This window comes from Limanda limanda, chromosome 15, assembly GCF_963576545.1.
Source record: "Limanda limanda chromosome 15, fLimLim1.1, whole genome shotgun sequence".
In the NCBI taxonomy this organism is placed as follows: Eukaryota; Metazoa; Chordata; class Actinopteri; order Pleuronectiformes; family Pleuronectidae; genus Limanda; species Limanda limanda.
In genome coordinates this window covers 1,689,351-1,707,502 of record NC_083650.1, presented here as the reverse complement: position 1 = coordinate 1,707,502, position 18,152 = coordinate 1,689,351, and the positions used below count along the sequence as shown (strand labels likewise).

General features: G+C 40.6%; 1 protein-coding gene across 5 annotated transcripts in view; it reads left to right on the top strand.

The window, feature by feature from the left end:
* birc6 (baculoviral IAP repeat containing 6) overlaps window positions 1-18,152 on the top strand; it is a 100,955-nt gene that overhangs the window by 47,203 nt on the left and 35,600 nt on the right. For 3 of the 5 annotated variants that reach the window (XM_061087666.1, XM_061087668.1, XM_061087665.1), the window contains exons 60-64: window positions 2,764-2,987; window positions 3,805-4,138; window positions 5,066-5,283; window positions 6,296-6,460; window positions 6,991-7,162. In XM_061087666.1, the coding sequence (XP_060943649.1) occupies window positions 2,764-2,987; window positions 3,805-4,138; window positions 5,066-5,283; window positions 6,296-6,460; window positions 6,991-7,162 (1,113 nt within the window). The remainder of the gene's footprint in view (window positions 1-2,763; window positions 2,988-3,804; window positions 4,139-5,065; window positions 5,284-6,295; window positions 6,461-6,990; window positions 7,163-18,152) is intronic. The other 2 variants (XM_061087669.1, XM_061087667.1) reach the window with 1 other exon arrangement.

Genomic DNA, 18,152 nt, shown 5'->3' with positions numbered 1-18,152 from the left:
CACAGTTATCTACAAAAGAAAAGTTGCATATTACAAAACAAGTTTCATACACTAAAATAACCATTAGAAGCTAACTAAAACACTAACAGACAGAGCGACACAACTCACTCAGACCGGGGGAATCTGCTTCTGAGATAATAAAGGGTACACTAATACCCAGAAGTTCCTGCTGTGGGCCTTCAAAATAAGACAAACACGGCAAAATAAAAGAAATACAGTTCAGCCAGCGCTGAGCCAGGATGGCAGCGAGCGGACCCTTGTTTTGCTGGATCCGTTTGATAACCTCACAGGCAGAATTCCACCGGGTGGCAACATCTTGAACTAGCAACTCTTCTTGCTGTCCTTGTGCAGTTTGCTGAGCTTTCTCGAGGAGCTGAATTTTCTTCCGCACACCGGATGTAAACAAAGCTGCGTTAACTGCGTTAAAATATTTTATTGCATTAATCTAGGTCACAATAATCTCATAGATTAACGCGTTAAATTTGACAGCCCTACTCTACCTTTCAGTTTACTGTCCCAACAAGCCTCAAAAGTGAGCCAGCAACCACAAAGTCCTTTGAATTTATAATGTTGCTCTTTTTCTTAAAAAGATTCTCTGATGGACCATTTGGTAGCAAAGTTTAATTGTGAGTACTGCAGGCATAATGTTTTGGTATGCAAAAGCAACTGTTCTACCGTTGCAGTGCTTTGTTGGTTGAGTACTCAAAGTGCTAGCCATGCTGTAGAGGTTATGTTTGAGCAGAGCATATTTTCATATTTAGCTCTGTTCCTCTGTAGGACCCTAATAAATAGTGACCTTTGGCATCCCACAACCAAGAACTACTTAGATTATTTTGAGCCGTCCCTCTTTTCCTCTCTCTGTGTCTCTCTCTGACTCACTCAGTCACTCAGTCACTCAGTCAGTCACTCACTCACTCACTCACTCACTCACTCACTCACTCACTCACTCACTCACTCACTCACACACAAACAGTGTGATCAGATGCATGTGTAAACTCAGTCTGGGTAAAAACAACAATCATTGTGAACTTAGTCAATGTGTTTGGTGCAGTTAGCGTAGTACAGGGCACAAATGATAGAGACACAGAGAGGAGAAGGAAATTACTGACAGAGCTTCTAAAAGCTGTATAGAAAAACTTTTCACGGTCAAAATATGTTAGAAAGGACTTTAAATCAACACTATAGGTTGACTTAGTGGAGTTGTGTATCCTGGACTTGGTGGCCCTCTGGCCAGGCTGTGCGCCTTCTTCCGGCTGTGGAGCAGTCCGTGGTCCCTGCGTCAGTAGCCAGGGACTGTGAATGTTTATTTATCGCAAGTCATATCGTCATCGCCATATTAAACAACCTTGCAGCCCTAATGGATATATATATGTGTGTTTGTATAAGTATGAGCCAGCCCAGGTGCCATACCTCTGAAAGAGATGACAGCTGTCTTCTTTAAATCACTAATGTCATGTCTGACATGTGCAACATGCAACTAAACTACCATTCCCTTACAAATGGCCCCAAAAACCTTCAAATTCATCTCTCCTTCCCTGAACCCCTCTTATTGCTGATACAAGAAGGGAAATAAGGCAGTGACCCCAGATTGGGAGCTGCATAAAGTCTGATAAATTTCACCTGAGTAAAAACTCTGCATTGTAGGAAATGTAGGCCCTTTTGATAGTAATCCCTTTTTCTTAAACTGTTCCTCCTGTGTCCAATCATTGCATTGCTGAAATGATGGGCTACCTTTTTTAAGTTTTTAATTTAAGTTGTCAAACAAAAGCACTTGCATATTTGCCTCTATAGTGTTTCTTGGATTTGAATGCCCATCATATGGTCGACGTTTCATTAGTCGTCTGGAAAGCTGCCAAATGACACTCTTGTCCTCGCCTGCTGGAAAACAGGAGCATTCTCTACTCCTGTTTTGTAAGTTCTGACACAGTAATCTCTGTTAAAAGCCTTTTATTAACCAGCCCAGGATCTGTTAAATTCATCACCAGAGAATGTGCGGTGTAGAGTGAGCAGAGAGCAATAAATCATCCACTTCATTTTCTCCTCTGTAAGAGATGATGAGTGGCTTTTTGGAAGATGACCTATCAATGATAATGATAAAACAGCAAGGTTTTTTTTCTGTGGTTATAAAAGTAGAAAAATAAATGCATAAAATATCTGAAATAGAATATAAGAAAATACCAAAAACATTGTCCTTTATAAGTAACAGACGAATGTCTACATCCATCACAGTTCAAACAGGAAAGGCCAGTAGCTAATCCAACAATAACCTCTATAAAAACGTTGCCTTAAATAACATGGCTTACTGGCTGACTCCATAACAACATAATACTTTAATGTTTACTACACTGAACTGGCAGGGGCAGTTGTATGTTCATACCTCAGAGCATATAAACACTCTGGTTCAGATCAGTCAAGAATGTACTTCTGTTCCTGGAACACAGATATTCTCCTTGATGCATTCATTTGAGATTTCGGTTGAAAAACAAACAACCTTTATTTAAGTTTATTCAATCATATTTGGCAATTTAGTTTTATGACAATATCGACATCAAAGTCTTGTTCAGAGTCCCTTTGTGAACAAATCAGCAGTCCAATATCCCAAGATACAAGCTGTATGAGATGTACTTTACTACACTAAGCCAATCAGTAAAAAAAACAAAAAAACAGTGCTGTTTTCTCAGTGTTGAGATTCTCCTTATAGTAGATGTAGGTGATCAATATATAATGTTCCTGGATGCCAGACAGTGCATGAACATACAACAGGTCCTCTTTTTGCTCTCCTTGCAGTGGACCACTGTGACACACTGAACAGCTGTCCTGAGGACGAACCAATGTTGGCCAGTGAAGAATGTCTGGATGCCGCCACTGATGAGTCCCTGTTGGAGACCAACCCCATCCAGTCACCACTGCAGGTCTTTGCAGGCATGGGTGGCCTAGCCCTCATCGCAGAGAGACTACCTATGCTCTACCCTGATGTCATTCAACAGGTGAGAATCACAGCCAAGAAGGGCTCAACTCTTTATCTAAGGCATGTCAATGTACTCTCATGGCCTTTATTTTATTTGGAACACCATTCTAGAACCACAAAGGTTATACTGTACTCACAACCTGTCACTATGGAGGTCGCTGATGTTCACTGAACTCACTGTCATGCTCCTAAACCAGTTTGAGACTTTTACTTTGTGACATGGAGCATTATCCTGCAAGAAGCAGTCATTAGAAGATGGTAAACTGTGACCATGATGTCATAAACAATGCCAGCAACAATAATGAGATAGACAGTGACATTCAGACCATGATTGATTGGTATTAAAGTCACAGTGTGAGTCAAGAACAGTCACTACACCAACGCATGACCAGCACCTGCACTCTTCACACATGGCAGGTTGCTGGGGCTTGGTTAAACCTATGATATTTTTTTTGGGGGGGGGACTATCCCTTTTAAGTTGGGATTGTTTTGTCAGACTCATTCCAAGGTCAAGAATGACATTGCGTCACTTTAGTATTTATGCTAGAATGGCTCTGTCGCCTGCCAAAAGGCTCCCCTTGATTTAATAAGGATGAAATTGTGCCTTGATCTGGAATAGGTATGTCATTGTCTGTCTTTATTATCTGGGGAAGTGAAAAAGTCATAGAAATAGTACATTTTGCAGCATGTAAAGAAACCAGTCTTTTCTCTGCACATTATGAAACTGCAGAGTTCTTGCTCTCTTACAGCAAACACACCTGTCTGCATTGTCTCATATCCACACCTCTTTATCATGGCTAAAGTGACCCTCTGTTCTACCGGGTTGTCATTCTCAGGTCAGTGCCCCAGTGGTTCCCTCAGCCACACAGGAAAAGCCCAAGGACAGTGACCAGTTTGAGTGGGTAACCATTGAGCAGTCGGGAGAGCTGGTGTACGAGGCGCCGGAGGCCATCGCCACCGAACCACCTCCTATAAACAAGCAGCAGTCCCAATCTTCCTCGTCATCCTCATCCTCTGTGCAGACCATGTCACCCATCCCCGCCCACTCGCTGGCTGCCTTTGGCCTGTTCCTGCGCCTGCCGGGGTATGCAGAAGTGCTGCTGAAGGAGAGAAAGCACGCCCAGTGTCTTCTGCGTCTAGTGCTCGGAGTCACTGATGATGGAGAGGGCAGTAAGTCATCAACAGTTTTACATCCGATGTTCTTTTACTGCATGCTTCTAATATTAATAATGTCTCAGAACATTTTAAAGCAGTTCTCCATCTGAGTTTGTTTTACATCTCCTTTAAATGAGAAGCTTTGTTGAATGATGACAGAAAGAGACATAAGCTACATTCAGAAATGCACTGAGATCCGGGGAAACTCCGCAGTTTCAGCGTCAGACTCAAAAATGAAAAGAAAACAAACATCTACCCTGGAAAAAAGTGGTGCCATACACATAAACAGAAGAGGCAAATGAAGATGTCAAGACAGATTTAACACCCTACATCCCGTCGCTTCCTGCAGCACCACCTCCCACCTGAATCATGTTGAGAATTTGTGGCTGTTGTGAACATGTCTGAGCAGAGAACTCCCCGCTGCTTTATGCTGTGTTAGAGGCAAACTGCGGAGTCTGGTCCCAATTCTCTGGAGATCCTCCGCAGGACATGTCTGAAAACGGCTAATTTTTATGGATTAAAAAGGGGCATACATACAATTCACTATTTTTCAGTAATATACACACTGAAGAAGTTTGTGTACGAGGGTAAGGGCTGCGTGAAATGGCAGAATAACATTTTAAATAGTAATGTACATTCCACCAATGTTATATATCTAGCCTAAGATAGTTATAATAACTCATATCAGTTGTAAAAGAATAGAAACTAATCAGCATTAAAAGTATTTGTTTGTTATTGCTAGTATTGAAGTATCTTTGAAATACATGAAAGAAGTTACTACTATTACTTTATTTTCTTTTAACTTTCTGTTTAAAATGTTATGGTAAAACTCACAGTGGATGATCTTGATATTTTCAAACCAACAAAGGCCTCTTAAACACAAACCTAAACAAAAATGCTTTTGGTTTTCAGATTTAATTTTATGCTTTGTTGCCCTCTTAGGTCACATACTGCAGTCTCCGTCAGCCAATGTGCTGCCCACTCTGCCGTTCCATGTCCTGCGTGCATTGTTCAGCAGCACTCCTCTCACCACTGATGATGGTGTACTCCTGCGCCGCATGGCTCTGGAGATCGGTGCCATCCACCTCATCCTGGCCTGTCTGTCAGCTCTGAGCCACCACGCCCCCCGTAATCCCAATGCCAGCACCAGTGTCTCTGAGGTATAGACCACGCACTGACATTAATGCTTAGCACATGCACACGCACACAGACACGCACACAGAGAGTTATACTGGTATTCATTAAGACCTTCAGCTGACCATGGTTGTTCCCTCTCTCACGCTGTCCCTTTGAAGAAGAAAAGACCTGCCAGATTGGCCTCTGAAATGCAGAAATGTCCTCACTGTTTGATTGTGTCATTAATTTGATTTAAAAGGGAAAAAAATACAAGGACAAAAGAACAGACTTACACGCATGCAGACATTGTTTTTCAACCTTAGTGATCTGGAAGAAGTCAGCTGGGCTTGACTGTTTAACTTCAATCTAATTTCAGTTCCTTTTAAACTGACACTACACCTTCATTCATTGCCTAGACTTTTACAGAAACATTTAACAGAAGCCCTGAACAAACAATCTCTTTTCTTAAAACAAGCCAATCATTTTTCATTACTTTAATATGTATAAACAATGGGCAGTCCAACTATGACAAAGGGGTCTTTTGTCAATATATTTGAAAGGGAGACACACAGATGCATGCATTATGATTACACTTTCTCCTCTTGGCTTGCTTAATAATGACAAACCATCTCCTGGAAGCTGTGGTCTATAGCTTCTGAACCAGATCTGCTTCAGTCTCTTGCTCCCTTTCCCAACACTGTGTGGATTTATGGAGTTGTCAGAGCCAAGTACAGATCACAAGGACAATAACTTGAATGTGAGCCAAAGACTTGTCACTGTGGCATTGGCTGTCCTTGAGACCCCCACTCTTTTTGCTGTGATCTGAGCAAAGACGTGAGATGAGACCTACGGCTTTTTAAATGTGAGATAAAGGCATGCACATCCAAGAAAACATCAAGCCTTGACTGAAATTATATTACTGGGTATTGTTTTTACTCATGTTGGCTGTGATAAATAAACCGCTTTCGAATCCATAGTCATCCAACAATTTCACCCAACTCCGATTTCATACTTCTTAAACTACATATTGAGTTTTCTCTTTGTCTGCATTGACAGCCGCAGATGTCCAGTGGCCACGGTGGGGGCACCAGTGAGGAACAGCAGTTGTACTGGGCTAAGGGAACTGGTTTTGGCACTGGATCCACTGCCTCAGGCTGGGATGTGGAGCAGGCCCTCACCAAACAACGGCTAGAAGAGGAACATGTCACCTGCTTACTACAGGTAAGGCTCATTCAAGGCTTTTCATTTATAAAGGTAACATAGTTTGTATCAAACAGAACAATGTTTAGTCTTTTTATCTCTAGAACTACCCAGTAGACACAGTATCTACAAATCACCTTAATGCCCTGAGATATGTCTTTGCGGCAGTGCTTCAGACGAGGCTTTGAGCATCGAGATAGGAAGAGTGATGTGTTGGTTTTAGGTTCATCCAAACTTCATGCCTTGGATTGCACTCTTCTTACCATTGAAATGGATTATTCTCTCACACATCTTGACAAGTTGATTCCTCTGAATAGAATACCTGTAACATTTGAATCTAGATCAAGATTTGGCATTTGTTGGACAGGGAGTTACTGAACAGATCATAGTTAAGCAGACAGTGATGACACAGCATGTCTGTGGACAGGGATTGTCCGAGTCTGGGTCTGTTCCAAAGCAGGTCATCTTAAGTCTGTGCATACTGCCTATATTTCTCAATGTAAGCAACTTTAATTGGGAACCAATCTTATTTCAATATTGTTTTTCACTAGGTCTTGGCAAGCTACATCAACCCGGCTGGCTCCTGTAGCTGCCCCAGTGCTGATGCTTCTTCAGCAGAGAGCAGAACTCACAACAGCTCTGCGCTGCCAGCAGTGCTGCAGGAGCTGCTGATCCAGTCCTGCCTCATCCCAGCCATGTCCTCCTACCTACGCAATGACTCAGGTAGGCTCCCTTTTTTTTTTTTTTTTTTTTACAAATGAAGAGTATGACATGCACAGTAAAGGTGGTGTAATCCAAAATGCTCAGAACTCCTGCACCCTCTACTTTACTGTAAGCTTTACAACTCCATGCATTTCATTAGAATAGAGTTGTCACTGAGCATGAGGGGGGAAAAGTTTGTTTTCCTCCTGTATAAAAGATGATAGGTGGATTTTCTGGACTACCAATGAGTGAGCAGCTATTTTGGCATATACGGCCCCTGCCAATCTTTTCTTTGTTTTATTCAATGTACTACAGGGTTTTCAGTAAAGTTTTTATTTATTTGTTTGCCTGAATTACTTGAAAAGCAGAAATCAAACTTGGTCTTTGTCTCAAACAGGAGACACTCCAGTAACTGATATAACAGGGGTCACAAGGCCAACAGATGACCAGAGGTTTCCAATTCAATAAATACAATCCCAACAGAAACGTCCTCTTTACAGAGGTTTTGAACTGCTCTCTCAAGATTTCCTTTTTAACCATAACAAAAAATACATCTTAAGCTGTTCACCATGTCAGAATGATTTTTCACATTGAGTCTACTAATACTCAAAAGACAGGGTAATCAGTAACTCTGTGGGGTGCTATCACTACATGTTTCTCTACCTGCCTTAGACTATGGCCAATCAGAACTCTTGAGCCTTCAAACTTGGTTTGTTAACAGTTTGTATTGCTTGTTTGTAGCATAGTTTTTGACATCATTGGCAGAAGTGAACAATACAATTGTAATTCTTGTTCCAGTATTATTCACTACTCTGAAGCTTAAAAATATACCAATCAGTACTTATTGACAGAACAACAGTTGGATCAAGGAGTTGTGCACTATGTTTGAGTCCAGATCAAGTAATCACACAGAAACATTGCCTCAGAGATTACGCTTTTACAGTCTTATAGACCACAGTGCTTTTTCTATTACACACCAGGCTATTGTCTGTGACCTTACGACATCAGGAGCAATTTGGGGTTCAGTATCTCGTCCACATGCTGATGGAGCCAGGGATCAAACCAATGACCCTCTGTCTCTCTCTTAGGCCACTGTGGGGGACATTGATTTGTGATTGATTAGCAGTCATCTCAGTCTTCTCTACCATACTGTTTCTATATCCAGTATGGGGTTTGGCATTATTAGCACCATGCTCTAACCAACTGAGCAAACTGGTCATCAATAGTAGAACACATTTATTAAAGACTTGAAATACTTCCGTTGCTCCTCATCTGTAACACTGGCACTTCTTTACCGTGTGATTGACTATTTGCCCTTAAGGCTCTGTGTGTGGTGAAGATGTTAAACAGTTTTAACTCATCAGGAATTTATTACCTCCTAGGCAGGGAAACGCATTACACAAACAAATCAGAAACGCATAGAGGTTGGTCTGCGGTATCTCAACACTTTCAGGGCTGATTAACTCTAACAGGCACTATCAGCTTGAAGAAACTCCCTTACCACCCAACATTAAGGTGGCAGACAATCCATAATGCAACACTCTGTAAGAGAACATCTTTGCATTCAAAAGTAATATCTGATTTGAATAATATGTAATTTTCTAGTACTCAAACTGTCGGTTATTCAAACAAAAGTTCCTGAAACAATATCCTCTCATATTTGGGCTATTAAGGTGTATTTAGGATGACATCTTGGCTGGTAACATGTTTTTTCTTTTCATTTTAATATGCATTCAGATAGTTTCGGTGACATATTGTACACTGAATGGCTAATCAGCCCCTACATTTTCTGGTATAGAACAAGTATAAAAGTTTCATACCAACCGCCTTTTGCGAATTTCAAGGTTTATGCGATGACCTCAGCCTTTCTGGTTATGAGACCCTCATTATATTGTCACTAGAGTATTGACCCTGTGAACAGCGCTGCTATGTTAGTACGTAATTGGGGAATTGTGGAGGATGAAACAAATGAATAAGTGATGGAAAATAAACATTTTGTCCTGAAGCAAACATTTTACTTTTATAATGTTGACAAAGGATTTTCAGGAAATATGGTTATAAGAAGAAAAGACTGATTCTACACAATATAACCAACACACCCACTGATTTGTCTCATGATGCAAGGTGCTGTCTTTGATGCTGAGGTTTGGTAACTCTAGTCTTTAATGTCAGTGCTAAACCTGTCTTGCAAAATGAAACACCAGATGGCGCTACAGTGTTTCGTATTGCAGTTAAGCTTTCTTCCTGTTTTACCATGAAGTCACATCAACTTTGGTAGTATAGGTTTAATGAGCCCAGACTAGTCAGAGACACCATCCACCCATGATTTTGTTTTCAGGAATGAAAGGACTAGTGCTTTCACTTAGATTGGCTCTGTCGTCGTTTTCGTCTGATTGTTTAGTAAATTGGAGCAGAGGGGGATTACATTTTTTGCAGATGGTTAGTTTGGCCCAGTGTGGATTTGTTAAGAATGTGTTTTCTTTAGTGTAGTATAATATAACACTGTCGTAGTGTAGCTGTCGGTTAACTGCGTTGTGCTGCAGCTGGAAGCAACTTTCTGTTTTTGTACATTTTAAGATGATCCCTTGTTTCAGTCAGAGCTCTGGCTGCTGAGCTCTGAGTGCACAGTGGCCTTTTACTGCTCAGCTCAGGCCAGTCCTTTGATTGCATCCTGCTTCTGTTCCCCAGAGACTTGCTGGTTATGAGTGCTGGGTGGACCCTTGTGTTGTTGGCTGACTCAAAAGCTTTAAACTGCTCTCTTCACAAGTGCTGCAATTGAACGGGTTTCAAACAAAAGTGAGTTAGCAAAAGTAACAAATAACATAGGTTTTATTGGTTTAACGTTTATGGGACAAAAACGTATTCAATCCAATTCTTCCCCCACTAATGTAAAAAGGCACAATTATAACGTTAGACAAAAAACTAAAGAAAATTAACGAATTTCACTCACAATAACTTTTTCCATTGCTTTCAACCACACTTACCACTTCACCTGCTCTTTTTGAAAGTACACATGGTGGGGTTTACTTGAAACCTTTAGGTCAAAAGGCTAGTAAGACCATAAGAAACTAGCAATATATAATGAATGCAGCTGGATATCGTGATAAGAATGTCTGTCTGCCCATCTTTAATCATTTGTTTCCAGAGCAGAACCCAAAACCATTGGGTGAATAAAAAATCTCCTGATGACTCTATCTTTAGTTTGGTTTTGGCCACTTGAGGGCAGCGGAAGCAAGCAGTGAGCTCAACATTAACATATTATCGCCTCAGTGCCCATCATTTGCTTTCATCCAGAGAAATCAAGTAACCTTGCTCTCATTTCTTTGGATGTATTATTAGTAGTAGGAAGCGATTAGTTTACAGTGCTGATTAGTGTAATAGTGTCTGGGGCAACTTTATATCTTCCTTACCGCTGACATTGTCAAACTGCCTCTGCTTCATCCACAGCCTTGCTAGACTTAGCCCATAAGCTAGCTCATGTTTGGGGTGTCAGAAAAGTGGCACAGTAAATGGAAATTAACGTGTGTACTTTCAAGCTAAATTGGAGCACTGAGCTGCTCTTCAAATTATTGAAAGTAATTCCCAGCTCTATTCCTTTTTTAGCCAGTGCTCGGTTTGTAATAATTAATATAACAGAGTGAATCAGATTAATTGTCTTAATTGCACACCACTGGTTCATAGATCTACACTGGTCCAGTAAAATGTGCACAAGCTAATGCACAAGTAAATGTCATATGACTCTAATCACTGGTAGTTTGTGACAAATCACACATACTTTTGAGGGGTTGATTGAAGAAAAAAGTAGCTATAGTGTTCTTGTGTTAGGTAGGGATGCACGATACAAGGAAAACCTGCAAAATGTGATAACGTTGTTGAATTTTGCGATGATGATATGACTTAAATAAATAAACAAATGCTTAAGTATAAGTGTTAAAGTCTTTCTGGTTTGGTTTCACTGCTAACATAGATCCCCATACAGTAAGTGGTCTATGAGATAATATTCCCATTCCAACAGCATGGTTTTGTTGAAAAATTGTCACACTTCTACGGATGTAGGGACCAGTGACTGCTCCACAGCCCAAGGGAGAGGGCACACATCCCGGCCACAGCGCCACCAAGTCTAGGGCAGAGACCCAGGAAGCCATGTAAAGCTCCACAAAGTCTGCCTACCGTGATCATTTGGCAATTACGATATATTTTCGATATATCGTGCAGCCCTAATATTAGGTAGCACCACACTGAAGTGAAGTGCAGATGTTACTATGTTTAGGCAGTTAGCGGGATATTTCATGCCACATTTGGCTTTGCCACTTTGTAATTCACCAAGAAAAGAAAAGCAAGTTTCTTCCAAGAAAAAAACATGGAAACCTTTAAACCATGAACATTTAGTTTTTTACTATAAACCCATTATACCTGTATGTAGTCCAGTTCTGAAACAGTAAAGCATTCATTGTCCACAGAACCAGACTCTGTTCCCCTTCAGATGTTTACATTTTGTTTGATCAGGACCCTTTTTGTGTTTATTTTGGATAGAACAGATTTCATGCAGTAAGATACACAAGGATTTTCGCACCAGTGTTGATATGCTCCCATTACCATTGTGTGCTGTTGCTCATCAGCCAAGAGCTGGTTATAGCCGGGTGTGTGCCACCTCTTTGTGCCTGACTCTGTACTGCTGGCTGTTTCAGTTTGCAAGAGTATCTCTGTGTGCAAGCTGGTCTGTCTGCTAATGTGCCCCATGTCTCATAATTAAGTAACAGCAGAAAAAAACAGTGAGGGTTATAATTGTTCCTCATTATCCGGTAAGTGGCTTTGACATGCATTTTGTGTGTGTGTGTGTGTGTTTCAGAGACAAAAATGTTCTTTGTTTGATTATGCATTGCCACATGATCTGTTGAAGCCCTAGCCTAAATGATGACACATTTTCCTTTCAAATCTATGCATTTACCTCTCAATTCAATAACAAATGACATTATACTGTGAAAACTAGCCACTACACATAGCTAAATGAAGAAATGCTGCAAATATATTCTGTCCGTCTTCTATACCTTAGCCAGTTGCACAGAAGCTCTGAGCAGTCAATAAATGTCAGAAAGAACCATAATAAAGAACTGAGAGTCCTCCTGCTATTCTGGAGTCAGAGGAGCTGCTAGTTGGAACAAGATGTTATCTCAGCTCTGTTTATTCCTTAAGAAGATAAGATAAGAAAAGCAATAGAAAGTGACTATATTCTTAATCACATGGGATCAGCTTCATTTGTTGCTAGGCCTAAAACTTATGTTCAGAGTTTTTATGAGAAAACGGCTTTGAAAAAGTAATGTCCAGGCAGTACCTGCACAATAGAAAGAACGAAATAGGTTGCATATATAAAAACTGAATTCCAAATGCATTGAAAAGTAAAAATACAACTTAAAGCCATAGAGAATCAGGTCTTTTAGTCCAGAAGTACAAAAGGAGAATTATCATTATACTTCACAGAGTGTACCAATAATCACTCACTAGACTGGGAATATTAGTTGCAATGTTTAAATACCTTGTTGACGTATAAGTCAACAAATATTACTGATTAATTTCCAGGTTATTTATTAACCAATATACCAAACATAAGTTATTTGACAAAGTGGTTTCACTGCTTTTCCTTGTCTCATATCATTGTACATTGAATACTTCTTTAAACATTACAAGTTTAACAGCATGGAGATAATGCATTTTATTAGCATGACTATAACCACCTCAACAAACTATTTTTTTCAAGTTGAAAAATATATTATGTACCCTAAATCTAATGACATTGCATGTGCGAATGAAAATTATTCAAGAAGTTCGAAAATAATAAGTATAAGGCTTTGTAATTTACTTCTATACTCACATCCAACAGACTTTCAGCATCCCTAATCGCGGTTTGCTTCTCTTTTAGAAGTCAGAGCTGTGTGCTACATTTATCCAGTGTAAGATCTCTGTGTGTTAGTACCTGCTAGTACCTACCGGAGACTGTTTTGTTATGAAGGAGCACATTGTTGGATCTTAATTCCAATTCAAAGATTTATAACTTTTTATCTTGCTGCTGTCACTTCATTGTATGGTAATTCAGCCTCTGCATTGAAAACAGCCTCACAAGACTGAATGAGCACTAGAAGGCTTTACCTAAGCCAGTTGAAGAAATATAACATATAACCTCTTGGACTGGAAGGGATCGGTGCTGCATAATACTAACATTGATGCTACTTTAAAAACATCATGTTGGCAAGTTTTGGAACATTGTCAACTTGAAAGTGATGTCATCCCAGCTTTGACTTCTGCTGTAAATTCAATGCAGCATAATGTTTAATGTTTTGCTTGGTTGTTTTAGTTTTAAGGCACATTTTGTTTTGTTCGCCCTCATTCTGTTTTTTAAAAGGCATCTTTTTTCCTCTTTAATATACAAATGGCAGACTGACTGACCAACATGTCAAAGTAACTTGGTGTCAGCTTGTTATTGAGTCATTTTGCCCACCGGTCGCCAAAAAATCAATTTATACTGATTTTACAATTGAAATGGAAAAAAAATAATAAATGATGATTTGTCTCATATACCCCTTTTTAGGTTAAAAAACAATACTAATATAGTTGAAGAAGCACCATTAGCCACATTGTATAGTGTCAAATAAGGCACTAGGATCATTAAAGTCCAACCCTTTTCTCTTCATTCCACTCCTTCAAATCTGTGGAGCTGCTGAGGTCGCAGAGGAACAGGAAGCACTGAACAAACCTGCTTTTGAAATCACTTATTTACCCTGTTAACTCCACGATGGTCGTAATCATGACAAATTATTAATTGCACCTTCTTCAACAAAGCTCAACTTTTGGCCCAGTTCCAACACAGAAAGTACAGAATTCAGATAATATTTAAACCTGTCTGGTTTTCACTGAGATCAGGGTGACTCTTCCTTACTCACCCAATCCTTTATTCTAGCTATTTAGCATTCATAAGACTTGGGGTTTCTTCTGGGTTTCTGATCCCGAGTAATCCCATGAAATTGTTAAGTAATACAACACACTGTTCACCAATTCACTCAATATGCCTTCAGTATTCATTAAAAGCTTAACTCTACATGATGTCACAACAGTGCATTTGATGACCCTGTCATGTCTGGCTCGTCTAAGATTTTTGGCATGAACCTTGTAAATGGAATTATACATTGGTATGCTGCAGTCATATAGAGCATGTGAGGAATATCCTCTGGAAACATTTCTATTGCTCCCAATATCTCAGGGAATCTTAGAATTGTGAAACCAGCTGGTTCTGTGCGTGCGTGTGTGTCTAGATTGGATTTAATTCATTGCAGCTCATCAAAATCAAAATCACCCTTTATCTCCTCTAGAGAAATAAATCCCTTCCAAAAGAGCCTCATTTCTCCTAACTGCCCCCAACACCTTTTATTTGCCCTTTAGTATCAACCTGTCTACCAGAACGATGGCCTTTATATTTCCTTCAATTCCTTCCACTGCTTCTCGACCCCGTCAGCCTAGCACATTGCCCCACATGAATCATTGGTTTCTTGGCAAATCCTTTTGGGATATATTACAGTTTACACATTTCCTACAAAGTTTTTTTCAAAGAGCAAGGTGGTGTGCTGCCACCAGCAGTGATCATCTTTTAATTTTAAGAACTGCGATAGCATTTTCCCTGGTTTACCTCTCAAAGATGTGTGTTGGATGAAACTGAAGATGCTAGGCATTGTAATTGTATCCCTCCCTTTCGTTTCCACTTGTTTTTTCAGACAGTAACAGCTGTCAATAGCCTGTAAATCTGCCAATAAGTAACAGCCTTGTACCAATGTCTCTGTTTTCAGTAAGGATGTAGCCTACATAAACCCAACAGAATTATTTTGATTAAAAAAAAGCAACCATAACTATGATCATATGAACGCATGTACATTTCACCTGTATATGTAATTAATGAACCCCTGTGATGATCCTCACACTTTTTCTCACAGATCCTTTCACACACGCTCCTTGGGTTCTCACACAGATAAGGCTTTGCACTATCCTTAGTTATGTGCTCTGATGTTTATTGTTCAAATGGCTCTCGTTGCACAATACATCTAGACTTTATTCAAATATTTATAAAAAAAGGCCTTTTTAATACAGGAAAATAATTGCTGACACTACCCTTAAATCAAAATGAACATGAGTCTGAAGAGTATATTTCAACCCCCCTCTCAATCATCAGTTTCAGGATGTGGAAAGATGTGCAGTAACAGAAAGATAGGTTTCACATTACAGGCACAGCTGTAGTGTGAAACTGCTACAAGTTGATTCAATTCTCCGTTTTCTTTACTCAATCGTTAAAAGACTGCTTTCCCATAACAATGCCCCACCCTCAACCTCTTGTTGTTACCAATTTGGAGATTTCTTGAAGTAGCATTTCAAAAAAAATTGTAAAATTGTTGCAGGTATGCTCCTAAATGTGTTTTTGTTGTAACTTTGTAATTCTAAGATGATGAAAGTACAGCAGAGCTTGTCCAAAGCCACTTTTCTGGGGGAGGGTAGTTTTTAACAGAAGCCCTGAAGCTACACATTTTTGGACCTAAAGACTGATTGAGTTTGGTAGACAACTGTGTCTCCAGAGTGGCGTCCCAATGTAATTCTTATACACTCTGCTTTTAAACATGTTTCTCCAAAGCCCTTCCAGGAAAGTAGCAATTACAGCTCCACCAACTTGAAAATTAAGTAAAAACAAATGGAAAAGCATCAGCGTCTTCCCCATAGCTGTCTTGTTTGGCTCAACTTCCAAGTGAGTCCAGCAGTCCAAGAAAATGACATCAAGGGGAAGATGGTAATTCCTGTCAGGCCACAGGGGGATCAGTCATTGCTGGGGGTTGCTAGAGTCTGTCTGTTCTTGCTCACCCTGATTCCAGCATCGCTCTTCCAGCCCTTTGTTATCTCACCGGCTCATGACTGTGACTTTGAAATATGGCTTCTTTTTCTTCAGCCAGGCTGTCCATTTCACTCATCCTCTCTCTGGGGAAGATGATCATGTCATTTTCTCATTAACCCTTACAGCTCACTTAAGTTTTTCTTGTCCTATCAAAAGCAGGCTTTATAAATCCGCTATCCTCTTATTTGGTACTTCACAGTGTGGTGTAGATGTAAACAAAAACGATTACAAAGAGGTTAAGGAATGTGCCAATGATTCCTAATGTGGCCAATATGGACTCCTCCTGCTCCTCCTTGACCTCAAGTGCCCGCACATCCTCAATGGTGATTACTGTGGTGCCCATGATCCTGACGCTCACCTAGCCTGGCAAGGGAACACTTATCTGGAATGGAAGGAAATTGTAAAGACAATGTATAAGTTGTCACACAAACAAAGAAAACAGCAAAGAACATGGATTGAGTTAACATAACATGCTGCTTTCACAACTTGGTAGAGTTTCTGTTTTTATTCTCCCCCATTAATCTATCATCTTCTGCATTAAAACTGCACATAACAGCTCTGGGTTCAGGTAGACCCACATAATTATCTCCATCCCAACCCCACCCCCAGAGGAAATCAGTCATGAATCAAACAAAAACAATAGCCATGTGAAGTGGAGATTAGTCTGTGAACACTCTTGTTTATGAGCTTCTAAAGCTTCAAGCCAAGCTACTTAACAACAAGCATGAAACCAGCTCTGGCTCAGTCTTATTCTTGGATTATCTGTGATGAAGCTGTTACTTTGTCAGCACTATCTGTCGACGGAATGCTGCCACACTTAAATAGGCCTGATTTAATGCTGTAATTTAAAGCCACCTTACACTCACCTGACTTTTGTAATATCCCATTATTTGGTTAACCACCACCCCACCACCCCTCCTAGATCATCACAAGAAGATGTCCACCAATGAGTGACAAGTGAGCAAAATGGTAAACAGGATAATTCTCAGTTCTTTGTCAAATTTGAACACAGCTGCAGTCATTTTATCCTGTTCAATTCTCATGTCATCATTTAGTGTGGCTATCTATCTATCGTTGAAGAAATTTTGAATTTGCAGTTAAATACAAAATATTGTTGGGTATAAAGTGAAAGCTGCTTACCCTTAGGCGTCCAAGGTGTAAGTCAACATCATCCAGCATGCTTATCGGATCCTCTCTGGAAAACCGTGGCATGCTACATGTGGAGCCCTCAAGGAGAGGGGGTCTGCCTATTAATCACAGTTCCAGTACCTTTGAGCGACAGATTAAGTGACAGAGAGAAGAATCAAAGGCAGTGGTGTCCAGCGATTTTTCCAGTGAAAACCTCCTTTTACAGTCCCCCAGTCTACAGCGCCACCCGTCAGGTTCAATTACCCACCAGCCCCCAGCTTCCCTCTTGATTAACTTCACCCCCACACAATTCTTTGCAGCCGCCTTTTTTTCAGTAGGTTTGCATTGCAGCTAGAGCGCTAGCAGCCTCTGTTTAGGGGGCGAAGAGAACCCCTTTTCTCATTTGCCCCCTCCCACCTCCCCACTTTGCCTCCCATTCCCCACGTCTGCTCCCTCTCTTGAGTTCTCTGTCACTGCTTTGCTGCCACGCAACTCCTCCACCCCCTTCTCCAGTGTATCAACAAATCTACACACCGCTGTTCTGTATTGCCCCCACCTCAACCCTCCAATGCTTGCTACAAACCCTCTGGGGATCACTGCAATTAGTGTCTTTCAGAAAAAACATATGCCGACACCATGCGTGATTTTGTAGGATCAGCTGAGTTTCGGTGACACCCAGCCTCCACTGAGCGATGTAAGCTCGGGCAAGTCCTGGAATCAGTCAAGTCTGACAAGTGATATTCCAGAAGAAGAGGAAATGCTGTAAAATCCCATGAAGCAGACGTCTGTAAATAGGCAGCGGCAGTTGAAGTGCCAGTCAGTCACTGAGGCAATATGGATCAGCACCTACCGCCAGTAATAGCAGCGTTACCGTAGGGTTCCAACACCAGTCACTGTGGGAGTACAGTGCATTGCATAACCAAACAGAAGGATGGCGAGAGAGGATGGATCCTGATGGCCGTG